Below are 20,465 nucleotides of genomic sequence, written 5' to 3' on the forward strand. Positions count from 1 at the left end.
AAGGTCACGTCTCTCAAGAAAACAATGCATACCTCAGTGTGGTATCCAGCGTACGACGAGGAGGTAGATCGACTGCTCGATCTGTCCCGTGTATGCAGCGTGGTATCGCGTGTAGCCTATTCAAGGGGCAGCCAGTGGCGCCGACACCTCTTCAAATTCACTTTCACTCTCACTCCGTACCGACAAAGCCCTCAAAGCCCGCAAAGCCGGCAAAGACGCGACGGCCCTCGCCACGCTGCAAACAGCGCGGCTCGTTAGCAACACCGAAACATCCTCGAGAATTTCCCTAACGGGATCCCTCTAGCACGATTCCCTAGTGCCGGAGACACCAATGGGAGTGTAGGGATCAACTGAATATTTAAAAGCCCGGCCTCGCATAATCGAATGCGACCCGCTGCAACCTCCGCGGAATTATTTCGACGTCGTTCGACCAGCCAGGACTCGTTTGCATGCCGAAACAGACTATGTTTAACGCGCTTATTTGTCCCCCGAACGGAAGAGCGTGTTCTTCGCGTAGCAAAATGGAGATTCGAGGATTTTCGAATGTAGTTCAAACAGATGCAACGGGTTCGTGATCTTGCCGAGAGTGTTCTTTCTAATGGGTTGCGCGTACTGCATTTTTCGAGATTTCAAGATTCCTGGTTTACTGAATATTTCAGATTGTTTTTGGTGACTCGAATGTTCCACTTTTTACTGTGTCTTTCGGGCCGTTTTGCAGGACCCTGTACTTTTCTTGTTACTGTAGTTTTGGAACTGTTTTGCAAAACTTTAATACGGTTCTGTTACTGTATTTTTGGGACCATTTATCAAGAGCTTAACTTTTTTGGTTACTGTATTTTTCGAATCATTTGTCAAAACTACTATACTTTTTTGTTATTGTATTTTTTGGTATTATTTTTCAAGGCTGTAACACTCTTTCTTCACTGTATTTTTGGAATTCTCTTTTGAGGCTCTAACGTTCTTTTTTCACTACATTTTTGGGACTAATTTTCAGAAATTTTTACTGTGTCTTTCGGACCGTTTTGCAGGACCCTGTACTTTTCTGTTACTGTAGTTTTGGAACTGTTTTGCAAAACTTTAATACGGTTCTGTTACTGTATTTTTGGGACCATTTATCAAGAGCTTAACTTTTTTGGTTACTGTATTTTTCGAATCATTTATCAAGACTACTATACTTTTTTGTTATTGTGTTTTCTGGTATTATCTTTCAAGGCTCTAACACTCTCACTTCACTGTATTTTTGGAATTCTCTTTTGAGGCTCCAACGTTCTATTTTCAATATATTTTTGGGACTAATTTTCAGAAATTTTTACTGTATCTTTCGGACCGTTTTGCAGGACCCTATACTTTTCTTGTTACTGTAGTTTTGGTACTGTTCTGCAAAACTTTTCCGTTATTGTATTTTTGGAACCATTCATCAAGACCTTAATATTTTTTATTACTATATTTTTTGGTATTATTTTTCAAGACTCTAATAATTTTCTTTCACGCTATACTTCGAACGATTATTCTCATTTCGTATTCAACATTTCATTTTAAGATATTTTAATCGAATCAGATGGTTGAAACAGCCCTGACATAAAAATTGAACATTTACCTGAAGACATCACACGTTTCATAATTGAACGGAAAAGAAAGTGGTTACCCGTGTACCATGTTACTAACGTAAAAATTAGTTAGTTTAAAATTGATCTTTAAATTCGCACCCTTGATTTCCGTAAGGAGCAGCCTTCAAACTAGCCTAAATGAACATGTTGAAATCTGAGTATTTTTAAAATAGTCAGAAACGTTGTCCTATTCCCGACAAATCCAACGATTGCGGGGGCGGTTAGTTTGCAGGGGATGTGCGAATTCCGGCGGGACTCGGTCGTAGAATCGCGGGCCGATAGAATCGGGGAGCAACCATAATCAAAATCGCTTTGTCAGCCGGGCCGACGGGATAGGTCGCGGACCCGGAGATAGTTGCAGAATGCGCCGGCATTAATCAGAGTGGTTCGGAGGCCGGTGGCAGAGGGTCGGTGGTTCGCTTGACGGCAATTTCATTTATTCCGGCGGTGGTCTCGCCTCTCCCGTTATTTGCACGATTCAGAGCCCAGGGAATCGGCAAAGCGAGAAAAATCGCGACAAGTGAAACGCCGGAGCGTGAAAGCATGATTTCCAACGCGCGCCCCGGCGCGGTGCGTCGCACGCTGGAAAACCGGCGACAAGCCTCGAACACGGTTCATCGAACCCTCGGTATAATAACGGAGCCATTCACGAACAAGCTATGGTTCGATCGCGCAGAATTTCCATGGGGTTCGCCGATATTTCTTAAAGTCGCGGGGCTCGGTTTGCCTCTCGAGAAATTGCCGACGAGTTTTCTTTCTACTTCCGGTGGAAAATATTGACTTTCGTTTTTTACAAGCTTGTAATCTCGCGTAGTTTTTAAGGGATGAGATTTTCAAATAATGTTTTAGTTGGTTAAGTGACTTTTGCTGGGCGCTGTTCTGTACGCCATGATTGATTGTAGTTGTTCAGTAGTTTGAGTATTCAATTTTAATTTAAGGGTTTTCCAATTACCTGCTTGGATTTTAAAAATATATTAGTCAATCCTTTGAAGTGTCCTCTTTAAAATGAGATTTGCAAAAAGTTCGTACCATTTCAAAAACCCCGGTAAAAAAATCATTTCCCTTCACACGTAACAGAACTTTATGACGAAACGTGTGTGACGTAGACATTCAATTTTGAACCTGTTCCCACTGACAAATCTGACTAAAAAAATTATGGTTCAATACTCTGAAGCTTCTTCTTTAGAATGAGCACTCTAAGAAGATCGTGCTATTTTAGGAAGCTGGAGAATAAAATAAAATTTACAACCCTTTCCTGTTCATATCTCTTTTTCAGAGATCAATCAATATTTTTGTAGGTCTCGCGCCGAACATATGAATCAGCGCATTTTATGACGTGCGATCGATTCCAAACGGTGCCCGATATAACTAAAAAAAAAAGGAAGATTTAGGAGTTGAAACAGGCTACCGGAGTTCATAACCGTATCGTAAGCTCTACCAGCCGAAACACGTTTAGTGATTCATTGATCCGCGGTGGAACCGGGCGAGCAAGGTACAGCGATCGTATGAATACTGTTTTCGCGATGTGTTTCGGTACAATTACATCTGCTGGAAATTGTGTCACGCTTTCGGGAACTGACCTGCGACAAATGAACAGGTTACTACACATGTACCACAATTTTCCATAATTGTGAAGGCACCTGATATTTTAAAGTAAATGTTCAATTTTTTTAAGACTGTTCCAACAACCCGATAGGATTAGAAAAAATATCACTCGATTCTTTGAAGCTTCCCCTTTAAAATGAACATTTTAAAATCACCACACCATTTCGGTAATCCGAGAAAAAAAATCATTTCCCTGTACACGTAACAGAACTTTCCGTAATTGTGAAAGCATCTGATATGTTAAAGTAAATGTTCAATTATTTTTTTAAGGTTGTTCCAACAACCCCATTGTATCAGAAAAAATATCACTCGATTCTTTGAAGCTTCCCCTTTAAAATGAACATTTTAAAATCACCGCACCATTTCGGTAATCCGAAAAAAAAATCATTTCCCCGTACTTGTAACAGAACTGTCCGTAATTGTGAAAGCATCCGATATTTTAAAGTAAATTTTCAATTTTAATTTTAAGGTTGTTCCAACTATCTGATTAAATTAGAAAAAAATATTACTTGATTGTAATTTTAAGGTTGTTCCAACTATCTGATTAAATTAGAAAAAAATATTACTTGATTCCACATCAGTAAAGTTACAATCGACAGTGGAATTACAATAATCCGTTCACATTGAACATATAGACAAACAATACCCAACAACACACGGAACCCGAAAAATTACCCATTTAACGGAATTCCACTTTAAAAATTACAGTACAGCTTTAACCTTTCCAAAACCCATGGACCGGATACAGAAATTCTAAGACGATTATACGAGGCAGACTCATGAATCAATTGTACCTATGTATCTCGAATGAAACAGGATGAGAACAGACTGTTCCGAGGTAAAACAATTTGCAAATCGATGCCGGAAACAGGCAGCGAACGATCACGCAAGAGGGCACGCAAGCAGAAGCACGCACGCACACGCTGGGAAGATCACGATCGAGGATCGAGAGAGTGATATAGAGAGAGAAAGAGAGACAGACTCGCGGACGTCCGAGTCGCGCGAGAGTTCCTGCGGAACTGGCCGGCTCTTGCGATCCTCGAAAAATCACGAGCGTATCCCCCCCCCCCCTACCTCCACTGGGGTGCGCGGCGCTCACGTGACCGAATGCAACCCCGTTGCACTCGCCCCACTGCAACGCGATGCACCGAGATGCGCCGGCCCCTAATCTAAGCGTTTAAACACTTTTTGATGTAACTTTCGAACCGTAAGTCGTATCGACGTGAAATTTTTACTGAAAAATTCTGAAAAATATCAGCTTTCTGCCTGTACACAATATAGTATATTTTATGTTCGTTTAGTAGCTGCTTCTTAAATTTTCATTTTAATTTTCTTGGCCTAGAATTGTACTCTATCTTCATTATAATTAAGCATATATTGGTATTAAAGAAATAATATAAATATTCGGTAGATACTGTTAAACATGAATCGATTCAATTACCATATTTTATTTTCACTTAATTTTTAACTTTATTCGAATGTAACTGATTAGTTTTTTGATCTACTGAAAGTTCTCGGAGACATAGAAATCACTGGAGATCGTAAATTGTTCAGATCTGAAAATTTTCAGTGATTTCCGCTGCAAGTGACTGTTGGACAAAATGTCACTAACAGTCTTCGACCGGGACAAGCACAGTGCGCCAGTCGAGGCACCGGATGAATGATCGCCGAAAAACCGCAGGGGCTGCGTGAGTATTACTGCAAAATATTGCAGATCCATGAGATATGGGGGTGAACGGACACGAACCTCAACATCGATTTCCCCTCCTCCCCCTCCCCTCCCTTCCCGAAAACCCATCAAACTTGCGAGAAATTGCTTTTTCGCGATTTTATATGCCCCCTTCGATCGAAAGCGATTGCTATTCGAGAAGTTAGCTGCAGAGTTGTCCCGGGTGGCGAATTAGCGTGGGACACCTTTTACTATCTCGCTTCTTCGGAAGTTATGCTTGTTGCTACGTGTATCCTGGGACTCACCTGCAACAGAAACCGGAGGAATAATTTGTTAGATGGACTGAGAAATTTTTCGAATTTAACAGAATAACAGTTTAATAAGTTGACTGTCGCGTCACTCATGCATACGGTCGACACTATTTTTTGGCCGGATTTCGACATTAATTTTTACTGAAAAATATTCGAGAAAATGAACGTTTTATTAGGATTGACGACTCCACATTTTGATCAGATTTGAATATTAAGTTTTGCTGTATGTTGGAGAGAATGTAATTTTGCAAACAGTTAATGATCGTTCTGAACGCATTCGGCAATTAACCTTGCAGCCCCGGCAGGTCTGACAGCGTCGTAACGAACGCTCGGCTTTCTCCGATGATTCCTCGGGCTTCTGAAAGCTTCTCTGCCGTCTTTCGGGAGCTTGACAGTGCTTGCAAAAGAGATTTGCGAGCTCAGCGGCTGATAAGTGTCCGATGTACGGCCGCGGATGCAGCCGCAGCAGTTCGACATTGTACTCTGCCCGGGACACTTATCCGATGTTCACTATCACGGTGTTCCTAGGACGCGGGGAAACTTGCACACTCTCTCAATCCAGTTTTTGAGTCAATTCAGTACTAATGTCATTGATTCTTTTATTTTGGAGTCGAAATTTTCCGAGACAACTTCACTATTCCACTTGCTAGATCATGCAAAACCGTTTTAGGTAAAACTGAACGACGTCGTGTGAAAGTAGAGGCTTCCAAAATGGCTTCCTCAGTTTCAGAAACGCAATGCACAGACGAATTTGAAAGCTTGGTGAAACGTTCGGATTTTTCGCGGCACGGTTTTGTGCATCGCATTTTCCTAATTTCGAAGGACTTTAGGGATCCAGGAATTCCAGTTTTCATTCCTCGCGTACATTCCCCTTTTTTTCCCCTCTCCCCCAGGAATTCTACGTGTCCTTTAAACTCGCATCTCGCCGGGCAACTCTTTTATTTCTTCTTTCTTTATCGTTGGCTTATCCTTGCTATCATTCGTTCCGCTGCACACCACGTCCGCCGGGACCGGATTTGCGGGCGTTGTGTCCCCAGGAATCCCGCTGCACGGTTCTTTCGACTCTTTTCTACGCTTTCCGTGCCCTCGCCTCGGCGTGCTCCTGTCCACCACGTTTCCTTGTTTAATGAATCGGTGATTGGATAACTGTGCATCGCGACGTGCAGCTGATGCGGTAAAAACGTCAATGACCCGCAGATTCCGAATCTTTCTGCGTTTCCAACATTATTCACTATTCCCCTATTCCGCGGATTTCACGTATTACGGGTACCCATAAGTAATCAATTATTTGGAATTTGCTTTGCCTTTAGTTCTGTACCGATCGTTGAACAGGAAACACGTATTCTCTTACAGTTTTCGGTAAAGCAGCCTGTGTTCAAAGTATTCTAAGAAGTATAATTTTCTTTTACAATAACAAAATGGCGGCCGTACCTTCCGAGGATCATATTCGCCATTGCAAACTTTTTCATTTTCACGCGGGATTTAATGTAACAACAAAGAAAATTTGCGATGTTTATGGAGATGTATTGAATGCCAACAAGTGTCAACGTTGGTTCGGAAGGTTTGCTGCTGGTGATTATGATCTCTCTGACAGGCCTCGAAGCGGACGACCAGTTGAATTTGATAACGACACACTAAAATCTCTAGTGGAAGCTGGCCCAAAATTAAGTATACAAGAATTATCGGGAAGCCTTGGGACCACATGGTCAACTATACAAAGACACCTACGCGAAATGGGAAAGGCATATAGGCAAGGAATATGGGAACCGCATCGATTATCTGAGACCAACAAGAATATTCGTCGATCAATTTGCACTTCGTTGCTATCCAGATTTCGTGGAGATCCATTTCTTAGCAGAATCGTTACCGGAGATGAAAAATGGATTCTTTATGATAACATAAAGCGTTGCAAGCAATGGCTTTCTGCAAATCAAATCGCAATATCAACCCCTAAACCTAGCTTATCACTTAGAAAGGTGTTACTGTGCATTTGGTGGGACTGTCGTGGCATAATTCACATTGAGTTGCTGAAACCTGGAGAAACGGTTACTGCTGAGTTGTATTGTCAGCAATTACAACGGCTGTATTCAGAACTATTGAAAAAGAGGACATCTTTAGTCCACAGAAAAATGGCAAACTGTCCTTGATAATGTTGGAGATTATATAACAAATTAAGAAATGAAAACCTGAATTTACTACAAAGTTTGTTTCAGATTTCAAAATAATTGATTACTTATGACTTCCCCGAATATTTACGACGGAAACGGGTACGTACAATTGAAAGCAGTGGATATGTAAAAAAAGATTCACTGACATCACTGTATTCGTTTCAACCTAATGAGATCATTCAAAGAAGAATGACATTTCTACTCGACTCTGTTGGCAGTTGGTTCAAAAAGATTGTCCAAGCGGAATAAAAAATGTCAGAAATTCGTCCGGCTAACAAAAATGCGAGAAAATGTTCGACCAGATGATGGTTAAAATTTGAAACGATCGATTCAAGGGAGACCGAATTTTTCTAGGATTCTTTTCCTTTTCTAGGAGCTGTTCGACTCGAGAAACTATGGCGGGCCGTCATGTCACCGTCACGTGCACGATGTATAATAGAATCAGCTCGGCACGCGTTGCTTGAATATTAAGAATCGTCGAACAATTATCGAAGGCGGCGCGCAGGGGAGGGGGAATAAGAAGAAGAAGAAGAAGAAGAATAAAAGTTGTACATCGCTCGTCGGAGAGGGACGGTGTTCTACGTATATACACGGTGTACGTGCTTGAAATGCACGACGAGTGTCGGCCACGCAGCCTAACCGGTCCTTCTCGAGCAACATTGTTCGTTGTCCGATCGTGTACTGAGGAGAGATCTCGTGCCTCCGCGAATTTCGATCGTGGCTGGAATCGCGGCCGAATCGCTGGAACGCGATAATCGATCTCTGTTCGCCCGAGGAACGGGAACCATTAACGTCTATCGATCGACCCTTGAATAGCTGGACCTTTCCCAACACTATTATTGGATTGCAACTGTCGTTATTAATAGGCGGATTTTATGCGTTTACCACAAAAATTAGTAGATGCAATTCGAAACAGTAGAAACGCTAAGAGAATCCACGATCGTCAACCTACCGTTCCAAAATTGTTAAAACTGTCGGGTTGAAACGAAAGTTCGTGGCGTTTAGTTTGTTCATAGGTTTATTCAATAACACGATACCTCAAAAATGGCGACAAGCAATAAGACTATGAATACATGTCTCAATTTAGAATCTTAATCTAAATAATTTTAATTTAAAGACGCTACGAACGTTACAACGCAATATTGTAAACGGAAAGGATACAAATTTTGACATATGCATTTTCGTTATTTTTATAAATGTAAAGTTTTTAATGTCCCGTGAACCTACTGTTAATGTCTCCACGGTTTCGCATCTCACCTATTCATTTTTCTGATAAATGCATAAAACCCGCAGTCTACTTATTAACCCTTTGCACTCGAAACTATTTTGACTCCAAAACGAAACATTTCTTCCGACCCAGAATAATTGCCTTTTCAGAAAGGAAATCGATTTTTATGTTGCTCCAGTTCGTCGCAAATCGAGGTTTTATTTCGCATAAAGATCCTATTCATTTGCCGATTGATGTCGTCCTCGCTGTTGCGGTGTCTGTCGCAAGCTCAGCATGACTGTACCACGAACACGCGCTTATGGTCCTCGACGTCGCGAATTTCCACGCGGCAAGAAAATCGGACAACGAGCGTCCCACGGATCACCGAGTTTGCGGGAACGCGAAATTTTCCCGGGCGATCACCACCGCGTAAAATCGGAACTGTTTTCCGCGAAACGAATTCCGATTAGAGAGCGCACACATTGGCGGGTCATCGAGTTCTTTCACGCCGGCTGTTTGGAACGGTACTAACCGGCCAGGACTTCGCGCTCGGAATCAACCAGCCGGCGAATAAATGGAAAGAGAAGAGAGAGATAGAGAGAGAGAGAGAGAGAGAGAGAGAGAGAAGAAGAAGAAGAAGAGAAGAGAAGAGAAGTGGAGAGACACACACGTGTCCGCGAGTCCGTTTGCCGAAGACGTTCCGAGACTTACAGTCCGGGGACAAGATTCAGTGGACGCCCTTTATAAAATAATAACTTCTTTCAAGTTCCACCGAATGGCTGGAGATTTTTTTTTAAGATGTTAGAAGGACCAGTTCACTAGGTAAAAACAAATGTGAAAACAAATTTTTGCTAAATCGCTACTCCGCGGACTTTCGAAGAGAAAAGCGAAGGTCACGATCTTTAACATCTTTAAAATATAATATAAACAAAATTTAAATTTCAATATACAAAATTTATACATAAAAAATTTTAAATATGTCTTCTCTCGATCCAACTAACATACGTTATATTATACAACTTTCTACATTAATCGTAGGAAATAGGAACCAAATATGAAGTCTTGTTTTTCGTTAATAATTTTCACAGGTTAGAAATAACAGACGTTTAAAATAACAAACGTATTCGCGGCACTTTTCTGATTAAAATGAGTCCAAACACGATACCATTTGGATTGCAATCGGTCGTTTAAACCACGATACAATGGAGCCTCGCTTATCCGAACTAATCAGCGGAATACGAACGTTTAGATAATAACGTATCTGGCAAGATTAAATCTTCACTGGTTTGCACAGCGAATCATGTACATGTATCGCTTTAGACTGAACCTGTCAGGTTGAATTCGGATATCATCGGTTCGGATAAAAGAGGTTCCACTAAATCGTGGATTATACAAGTAAATACGATACAATTTCTATCCTGTTTGGGCTCATTTTAATCAGAACAGTGTCACGAATGTGTTGGTGAAAGTTCCTCGGCGATCGTGCAAAACGGTAATAAAACGGATCTGTATGCAAAATAAAATTGTTCTGCATGTACAGGAGACAATAATTTGCAATAATTTTAACAAGTTGAAGAGCATGTAACAATGTTTCCAAATTTTTGTAATGTCTTGAGAATTTCTAATTTTACCATAAGAGTATAAAATCCGTTTAGTAATAAAGCATAGTCCTGTGAACCGAGTCTGTTAAAACTAAAATAAATGCGATTACTGTTGCTGCGATTATTGTTCGAACGAAGCAACTTCCCACGAAAATGCACAACTCCGACAAAAGTGGAATAGAACATCTGAAACGGAAAATTTGACTAAGCGTCGTCGGATTCGGTGTTGAAGAACGGATTTTTCCGCTTGGTTTCAACGCGATTCGCAGCGGACAAGATCAATGGGCGCGCTCCCATCGGCCGGGTCGTTTCTTCCTCGAAAAGCAACAGGAACGTTCGTAGCTCGCTCCTAAACGAGACAATTTCGCGGGATGGTCGACGCTTCTTCAACCGGAGCGTTTCCCAGAAGGCTGCGAGAGCAACTTGTTTGCGCATTAGGCAGAACCTCGGGTAGGAAAAAGAGCGTTCTCGATCTCGAAGAAGCGAGTCCGGTTCTTCCTGGCGTCTTAGGCACACGGGCACAACACGAGGATCGAACACGAACGCTAACAGTCGAAAAATTCCGCGGCCGAGCACTCAAATTACAGGTGAGCACTGCCTGCCGCAGCTCTCTCCGTTTCCGGTTCGAGAACTTGATGCACAGGACGTTACTAACGATGTTTACAATTATGAGGTTACGCTCATCGCCGGACCACGGATCTCTGCGCACCTTGTTGCGAGCATGAATTACTGGAATTCAGGAAAATTTGTGCATCAACGGAAATCATTTTTCTTTTATATTTAACACGAGTCGCTAGGCCATTTAAAACTCGAGCTTGCTCACAGAGGACGAATGCGAATTTTTCTTAATAAAAGTGTGATTTCAAAATGGTTTGGCAATTTTCAATTTTCATACACAAATTTTAAGGGCGGAACCAATACGGTACTGTGGGGGTACCAATTACTGTACCTATATTAATTATACATATTTTTAAAGCATAATGAATATTAACATATATATATTAACTGACTTTGAAAAAAAATTTGATATCCCCATTTTAATATTCATTATGCTTTAAAAATAAATATAATTAATATAGGCACACTAATGGGGTCCCTTACCCTAAAGTGGAATCAAAATCCTATTTTTAGTGGGAACAGCCTGTGTAGATCCAGAATAAATAAAAATTGTACTGAATTTTCAATTTTCATAAACTTGAGAAATAAAGTGGAATCAAAATCCTATTTTTAATGGGTCGATCCAGAATAAATAAAGATTCTACTTAATTGCATCGAATTTTATATTTTAGCTTTTTTTATTTAATTTTTGGAAGCCTGAAGCACAAAGATCCGCAGCCTGATCATAATGTAACATTTTTGGGATACAGTAACCGCATGAACAATTTAAAAAAACATAAACTGCTCCAATTTCATTTTTCATCCCCAGATCTCCACTCAAATCACTGTGCATAATTACGGAATGCAACGAATGAACAAAGAATTGGCAATTGGCAAACACCAACAAGCTCAAGCGAAAAACTCTGTGCAAATTTCGTCGGTGCAGCACTCGACATCGAATGCTCGAGGTCGCATTAGTCAAAATTAACCGAGCAAGGCATATTTCGCACAAAGGACTCGCCCGGCCGGAAATAAAAATTGCTAGAAACAATTTTGAATGTGTCGAGGGAATTCGAGTTCGCGGGATGGAGCGATTGCGAATTGATCTGTTTGAGGGTCATCGCACGCGAAAGCTTCAGGAACGCAGAAAAAGGTATTCGCGTGAGCGGTTATGACAGGCTGCTACGCCAATGCTCGGGACACATGCGGATCGCATCCGAGTGCATACGAGTGCAAGAACGTTCATCAGCACACTCGACGAGTGCGTTTCTGTGCACTCCAGACGCGGCCGGATCAACAACCGGACGAGCCTGAGCTTCTTTTGCCCTCTCCGAGGACTATGCTCGCGTGTGATGTCTTTTGAAATGTGCAGAAAGCCTGAACGAACTGGCAGGATTAGTCATAATTGCGTAAACATCCGCAGGTTAAACGGTGAATTTTATTCCACTGGCGTTTATATCTTTGAATTTGTTTTCTGTTTTCTTCCAAATTGGCCCCTATCGTTTACACTGTTTTTATTTAAATTTTACTCGGAAAAACAGTATCTTGTTTCGCATAAAATTTCAACAATTTTATTTAGTAATTAATAGAGCGAATGTCTTCCTTCCTTCAACGATTCGACTATGTTGGAAGTGATGTCCCAGACGCGATTGTTCGATCGATAGACACGATCGATGGATCAAAGGCCGTTAAAATTAGTTTTCGGGGTGTCGGAGCGGCAGTTAGACAGCCCGCGGGCTCCTCGACGTGATTTTCGAGAGCGACGCAGAAGGGGCATGATGAAATCAGGTCCAAAATTACCATCGCGTCGTTATCCGCTTTGCGGTGTATAATGAAGCTCTCCCGACGCGTCGTAATAAAGCTCCCGAAACCTGATTGATAGATGTAAAGTGTGTGTAGGGGTGAGCCACTTAAATTCTGATCATTAGACCGCGGGTCTTTACGCAAAATAAACATTCTCAATTTATTTTCTCGTGTAACCATCCCCTCCGCGTTTCAACCATTTTGGGACAACCACTACCATATTTGTTTTGGGAAAACAATCGTTTACGAAACTTCAAAGTCATTTTTCGTACTCAAGGTCACGTGAAGGTCATACTACATGTATGACCTTCCTTCTTCTTCTTTTTCTGTAATATTTTTTATGTTACATGTCGTTGGATTCGTCTTGACCTCGGCTATCATATAGCGATAATAAAAATATATCATTCCATTTAAAAAAACTTCGATGACCTTGACATCTCAAAAAATATAACCTTCAACAGATTTTTTTGCCTATCATAATATTTGCCCCTCCGAACCAACTAATGTTTTCCTCTGAAATTTTCTTCTATCATAAAAAACAAGCGAGATATTTTAGATGCTCGAGTTAGGTGAAACACCCTGTATATTAGAACTCCGATATAGGGTACGGAACCCAATTACTGAGGGGGTAACTTTATACTTCACTTTATACTTAACTTTATACTTAAAAATTATACTTCTTCTTAAAGCATAATGAATATTAAAAAAGAGATATTAAATTTTTCATTAAAATTAGTTAATATAGATGCTATATATCTCTTTTTCAATATTCATTATGCTTTAAAAATAAGAGTAATTAATATAGGCACAGTAATTGGTACCCCCGCAGTAATGGGGTCCTATATATATATATTTTTTTTTGTATAATAAAATGAGTTCCAGCCTCGTATTTTCGATTACAATCCGATGGAATTTATCAGTGACTACTATTTAAAGCTGTCGGCCCGAGAAAGGGTGAAATTGATCGAAGATGAGTCAAGACCGGAATTAGGTATCGACGAGGGAAGCCAGAGCGGAAAAGCCAGAGCCAAGCCGATCGAACAAATACGGTCTCGTGTCCGTATATTCAATGAGCGCCGTTCAAAATGGCAACGATCCCGTAACTCACAGGCTCGGCTGGCAATATCGAAGATCTACAGGGGTGCAGCGACAGCGCGGCTTTCGTATTTCATGCGAAACAGGTGGATATTGCCGACGATGTATCATCGCGACCGCGGTTCAACCGATTTTCGATTGCCGTTCTATTTGTTCTCATCGACGCCGCGTTCCTTCTGTTTTAAACGGATGCACCAGTGACTTATGGACTTTTCTACAAATTATGGTTCTTTTCCTGTGACAGTTGTTCACGGTGTTACAGACCGAGTAAATTCATATTTTTGTTTCGAGTGTCCGTGCTGTTTTCAACAGTGGAACCATCCAGTAATAAATGCAACTGATGTATTATACGAGTGAGTTTCAAATATGTCGTACTTCCTTGAAAGGATTCCCAAGGTCATTTGAAGTAACTTTTTCCTTTGCGAAAATGTTCTCCGCGGTTTCGTTAAAGAGTTATGAATGAAAACACGGGGACCAATCGGAGCGCGGCTATAGCTGAGCGTGGCGTTGGCATTGGCCGAGCCGGAACCCGTCCGCTGTAAGCCTCGCTCTGATTGGTCCGCGTTTTTCGTTTATAACTCCTTAACGGAGCCTCGGAGAACATTTTCGCAAAGGAAAAAATTCCTTCGAATCACCTCAGGAATCTGCCCTTTCATGGAAATACTATATACAGAAAGCAATGAAGGTTATTTACAAGATTCAAATATATTCTTGGAAATTCACAATTTACAAAGAAGCAGTCTAGTTATCGATAACGAGAAGAGAAATTCAGCCACGAGTAAGATACAATCGAACGGTTTGATTTGGTACGAAACGCGAATGATAAATGCACAGATGCTAGCCAGAATCTCGCGGTCTCACGCTCTTCGTCGATCCGGATATGGTTTTTAGGCTCCGAGTCGTCGTGAATGAAAGTCCGCTTGTTACTGCTACACGGGATCCCTCGTTACAGAATGAAAGATACTCTCTGATGCAGTTGCTGTTCTGTTGACAACGCCATTCTGCATATTTTAACATAATCTTAACTCTACAGGATACCGCGATTTCATACAGGGTGATTCACCAGATATTACCACCTTGATTTACGTCATTGTTATTATTTGCAGCGAGAAATGTTTGAAGGGAGATTAAACGGTTCCAAGAGATGAACATACTGATATTATCAGTTTTTCTGTAGACGGACGCGTCAAGGACTCAAGGAGGTCAACTCTGATTTTATAAATGGAACCACGTATTTTTTTTTAAGCACCAATCGATGCGGCTATTTATTCTCTACAAAAAGTTGTTAACTTATGTATGTCGAAAAATGCTTAGTTTAGGAGTTATTTAATTTAGAGAAAAAAATATCGGTTGAACCGTTGAAGCTTCTTCTATAAAATAAGCGTTTACAAAAATCGGGAATCTCAGCAGAAGAAAAGGTTCGCACATTCTCATATCGTTGGAAACATTGTTGCATTTGACAAATCTAATTTTCAGCTAATAACTTCTTCGTTTATAATTTCTTTTTTTATAAAACTTTCGCGAGCATATTCGCGACACTTTTCTGATTAAAACGCGACGGGAGGGGAGCCTCGTTTATCCGAACTGATGCCTGACTTTGATCTACACAGTTCAATCGGAACAGTTCGGTGTAAGGAAATGCGTGCATGTGCGACACAGTTTATTGTAAAAATCAATAAAAGGAGCATGAAAGCGCAGATTCGAGGCGACACGGTGCGGCTTCACCGAAAAATGCGTCTTTTCCCGTCTCAGGGAGAAAGAGAAGTTGAGTGGAACACGCGCCGGAAAGGATAAGGCGAAGTCAGTTTGCCGTAAGCTGCACGGTCGCCAGATCAGGGGAATTGACTCGGATCGAGGGGAAAAGGTTACCCTCTCTATGCCAGTAGGCGGATTAGTCACGTGACATAGTGGCCAATGCGCGAGAGAGACGGAACGCGTCACGTGACCGGGCCGTGGCGGAAGCGTGGGGGAACAGCGTCGTAGAAGGGGAAGGTGGAGTGGGGAGAGGGGGACTCTGGTAAGCTGCGGTGAAGGGAAGACCTCTTCGCGGTTGTAATACGGCTTCCGATAGGGTCGGACTTCCTGCAACAAGCCGTTTCTTCTTTCGCGGCTCGTTTTTTCCCCGTCCCCGGTTCTTCCGAGCCCCGTGCAATTTAACTGCACGAGAAACTAGCTATACCTACACCAAGAGGGAGAGGAGAGAGAGGGAGACCGGTCAAAGTACCCGGCGAAAACTGTAGCCCGCGAAAACGAGCTTTTTCCCTTATCCCTTACTCTCTTGACTCCCGAGCGAACGTGACTCGCCAGTCAGCTTGTAACTCCTTAGCTAAATGGTTTCCCAATTTTTCTACGGGCTCCGAATGTTTCTAGCTAGGGCGTTGGCCCCTAATTTAAGTGCAGTTGGAGCACCTATGGTCGCGACACTTGCAACTTTATTCGCTGGAAACGCGAAAAAGCTGCACGTGGATCTGAATTTTTCAAATTTTCGCTGGATATTCTTGCAGTCCAAATCACGTTTAGTTGTATGTCAGTCTCGTTGTATGTCAGTCCCGTTGTTCTTTTTACTGACACGAATACGAAATCGGAGGTTCTCGCCGAGCGTCGCATTTGAAATACACAGGGTAAGCTGGGAAGCTAAGAGTCATATCCGTCTACAAGTCATAAGAAACCTATGACCACTAAGAGCTAGTGACAAGAAGACTCCGAAAATGTCCGTCCGAGTGTGCTACACATTGTGAGACCAGAAAACCACTACTAATCCAATTACAAAACTTCTTTATTTTTCGTTATTTTTCCACTGACTTCAAATTGTAAGGTTGGCACTGTCATATAACGAGAATTCGAAAGAAAACAAAATTGTACTTGGTCAGGATTGCATAGACAATAGTAGAAGTTGATTTCTGTAACTTTCTTATATGGGTCTGCAATGAAAATCAAAAAAATATGTTGTGCAGACTCGTGTCAGTTACGTGCACGCTGAAAATAATTTAGGTGTGGTAGGGAGAGTATGGTCCTGACACTTGCAACTTTATTCGGTCCAGCCGAGAACGGTCCGCTCGTGTATTTGCATTTTTTAGATTCTGGCTGGAAATTCTTCCAGTCGAAATCATTTTTCTTTAGCTGAACGTTCCAGTTAATAATTCAGATACGGCTAGGAGACTATGGTCGCGACGTTCGCAGTTTTGTCCACTCGAAACATGAAGGGTCTGCACGTGCGTTTGTATTTTTTAAATCTTGCTGGAAATTCTTGCAATCTAAATGATTTTTGGGCACCGTGTATGCTTGCTGCATGAACAAAAACTTCTGGAAAACTTGTTTTACCTGTGCAGGTATTTTTGTAACTGAAAGGCGTTTCGACAGGAGATTAAACTTGTCGAAAATTTCCTACGATTGTTTCATTTTGATTCTGCGCGAAATCAAATTTGATCCCTGTTTATCAGCGCTTACTGAAACGTATGATGCCAACAGAGAAAAGCACTGATCGAAGAAAGTGCGTCCTCGTCTGTGGAAAATAAGGAATTCCAATTCCGATTGTGCCCGAATCCATAATCGAATTCCAGGAATTTTCTTTACGAGAACCAATCCTGCTGTCTTGCATTTCCTTTTTATTCGAGCACCCTGTGTCCTTCAGCACGGATAGATGCTAATTTGAGTGCAATTTATTTACCGGAGATAGAAGCGAAGATACAATTAATATCTATGAGTCAATTATTATATAGATATCGCTGGACTGCGGATTGTACACATTTACGACAAAGATGAGCACTGGAGCGACTATCGTATTATTTTCAAGTCAATATGGCCACTGTATCTCGCAATTAACAATTTTTGTTTTGTGTAAAAATCCGCAGACTTAAGGGCCCAGTCTTCGCAGATTCGCGATAAGGTAGAGTGACTACATTACCGTCAAAAAATGGTTTTACGTGCCTCAAGTTCTCGTCCTTATATGAGAATATTTTGTCGCTGGTAAAGGGCTCATTCGAAAGAGGAAGGCAAAGCCTCTACTTTCTCACCGTTAGATTGCATTTTACCGAAAGCTTTTTTCCTATTAAACAATAAATGGAAAAACGAGGCTGATTTTTAACGCGTCTAGTATTCTCCTTCGACTGTGCTGTAAATATTGCCGTTTCCGTATAAAAATCCTCAAATGTCGTCACGAAGCACACACAAAGAGCAAATTCCCGATCAGATGGTGGAAAGTTGGCAATCTTGTTCTCAGTTGATCTAGTAAAAATCCTCAGCGGTTTGATTCGCCCTGGCGATAACGTTCGCCGATTTTTTCGTGACTTGTTGGCCAGGGATCACGGATTTCCTGGGATTCAAAGGATCGCGGATTGAAACCGTTCCAAGACCATGCCGAACGACGCCGCCGCCGCGCCGGAGATGGGAGTTAAACCGCACAGTCGGATACCATAAGCCATATTGGTTTAGGTTAGATTGAATCCGAGCTCCGGCGAGAGCGGCGGACTTTCCTGCACCGATGCTAAATGAAAATTGAAATAGAGTTACGCGGATCCTAAATATTGCGACCCCCCTTTTTCCCCAACAGAATCAATCGATCGCCATTCTCGAGCGAAGTGGGTCACTCGATCTGTCCTGGATCGTTTCTGCCACTCAATCTTCCTGGAAGTCCTTTGAGGTTAAGAAATTCTATACTTCATTCTTTCGCACTGTTTCTTGTTCCGTGCGGGATATTTCTAGCTTAATTCTTTTGTAATGTTTCTTCTTTTGGAAAATCCTCCAAAATTGCATCGTCTACAACAAAAGGAAAATTTCGATCGATCCAATTAGATAAAAAAAGAAATTATTTCTATGAAATCAAATCCAAATGAGAATTTTTAAGCAAAATTTTATGAAAAGAAACAATTCCTTTAAAATAAAATCGGCTAATGAAATGACAAAAATAAGTTTGGTCCACTCTACATTCTTAAATATAATTTCTCAGGAAAAGGAACAAATGGTCGAAACAGTAGGAGGACGAATAAAGAAAGAAACTTTTCGAGCAATTCTGTCCAGGACCATCCAAGATGGGACGTACAGGACCACATAAACCGTCTCCGAGAATTTTGCGCATCGACATAAGGTCAGACTATGTGCGGAGGCAAGAAAACGCGATTGGGCCAGGATCTTGTAGAAGAAGGCAGGATGCCTAGGATAAAGGTACAATTTCATTCTGCGTTATGGTCGCCCGGCGAATTTTCCCGAGTGGCCGCCTTCTCTCGGCGAAACGTCCATTACACTCGTTCGCTTTCTCCGCCGTTGCTGCTGTTGCCTGCATTCATTCTACTTACGCTTGTGCGCGCATATCTTTGCAGCAGTGCAGTTTGCAGCGCCGCTGCAACCGTTTCTCTTGCGTTCACCTTCGCTGCGAGAGGGAAACAGAGTTCGTTATATGCATGTAGGTATAGTACGCGTTATAGCACGCGACGAGATCTCTCGGCTCTAGAGCATCAACGAGATTCTGGGATAAGTGAAGATAAGAGCGACGAGGGCTCTAGAGACGCGGTTTGCATCGGTGCACTCCGGTTCATTCGCTTGCAGGCCGATCGACCAGTAAACTTCAATGATTTTTCCCCCCGTATGTTTTTCACGGTACCGTGTCCATTACGGCACTACATACTTGTTTAGCTTCTTCAAATCACGAAACAATTTTTTAAGACACTTTAAGACTGGTACACTCGTACAATTCTTATATTTTCACAACGAAAATCGTACAGCGATTTTGAAGAGGTGGTTGCATAGAGGAGACTCCAAACTTGAATTCCGTGGTGGTTTCAGTTCGTTAAAAAATTTTTCAATGCCCCTAGAGTCATTTAAATGTGAAACAGTTTAGAGACAGCATGCCTCTTCGATCTTTTACTCTTCCACGAGAAGAGAAACCATTTTGGGAAAAATAGCCATGGTAGTTTGAAAGTAGACACTTCCCGCTTTAAAATGAGCTTAGTATGATTGTTCCGCGATTTTTCGTCCGAAAGTTATAATTAAATTATAATTGTCTGTCTCCGTTAGGAATAGCAGGGTTAAAATTCATAAATACTTCTGTTAATAATTTTAATAAGTTTAAGGTAACGTACTGTTTATTTTATCTCGTGTTAAATGCGAAACTAGTTTAAACAGTAGATGGATAGAAGCAGAGATTTAATCTTCAATGGAGACAAAAATTTAGCCCTGCAGTTTTCCGCAGTGAACCGAATGGAAAACGATTAGGGGCCGGCCGAATGCAAGGATGGCGCTAGAAGAGGGCAGTTGCATTCCATAAAGCTGGTAGGAATAGGAGCCAGTCGCGAACGTGCAACGGGACTCGCTGCACTCCGGGGAATTAATTCGCGAACGTGCAACGTTCATTTCGTATTCGCAACCCGCGGTCGATACGGGTTCCTAGAAAAAGCACAACCAGCGAATTTAATTATCGGCTCTGTTTCTTCCGTCCTCGACGACGAAAGAAGCGACGAGTCCTGACTCACGATTCTTCCGGTCTAGGCGCGATTATGCTCTTCGGAGAATGGAGCGTCCGCGAAAATTAGGGTCAGACACGTACCGCAAACGACGCAAGAATTCTACTGAATTTTTCCGAATGTACACCGGCGTGCGAAATTAAACAGGCATTAAAGATTCATAGAAAGATCCAAACAATTTTTAAACATGCTTCAATGTTCGTGAAGTTGTACGAAAATGATTGTTGCAGTCCATAGTGACCATTTCATTTGTCGGTCGTCGTTTTTCATTCTGTTTATTCTGGAAAAGTGCGAAACTATTTTTCGCAAACGCGCCTGTCGCGATTTGATATAGTTTTACGCGATCC

General features: G+C 41.7%; 1 protein-coding gene and 2 long non-coding RNA genes across 10 annotated transcripts in view; 2 read left to right on the forward strand and 1 right to left on the reverse strand.

The window, feature by feature from the left end:
• LOC143355659 (uncharacterized) overlaps positions 1 to 17,655 on the forward strand; it is a 30,541-nt gene extending 12,886 nt beyond the window's left edge. Inside the window, exon 3 of the long non-coding RNA XR_013082535.1 lies at positions 17,529 to 17,655. This is a non-coding gene — a long non-coding RNA (uncharacterized LOC143355659). The remainder of the gene's footprint in view (positions 1 to 17,528) is intronic.
• The window catches only part of LOC143355641 (endochitinase), a 260,630-nt gene that overhangs the window by 234,029 nt on the left and 6,136 nt on the right, over positions 1 to 20,465 (reverse strand). For 7 of the 8 annotated variants that reach the window (XR_013082534.1, XM_076790670.1, XM_076790661.1 and 4 more), the window contains exon 1: positions 5,482 to 6,296. The exons of the other annotated variant lie outside the window; for it this stretch is intronic. Coding sequence is in view for 6 of the 7 variants with exons in the window: in XM_076790670.1 (XP_076646785.1) it covers positions 5,482 to 5,669 (188 nt within the window). In the remaining variant the exon portion in view is untranslated. Of the gene's footprint in view, positions 1 to 5,481; positions 6,297 to 20,465 lie in introns of those variants that run through there. 8 annotated transcript variants of the gene reach the window in all.
• LOC143355755 (uncharacterized) lies at positions 3,049 to 4,792 on the forward strand. The gene is made up of 3 exons (XR_013082546.1): positions 3,049 to 3,204; positions 3,921 to 4,050; positions 4,783 to 4,792. It is a non-coding gene; the product is annotated as an uncharacterized LOC143355755 (long non-coding RNA).

Source organism: Halictus rubicundus, chromosome 7 (assembly GCF_050948215.1).
Source record: "Halictus rubicundus isolate RS-2024b chromosome 7, iyHalRubi1_principal, whole genome shotgun sequence".
NCBI lineage: Eukaryota > Metazoa > Arthropoda > Insecta > Hymenoptera > Halictidae > Halictus > Halictus rubicundus.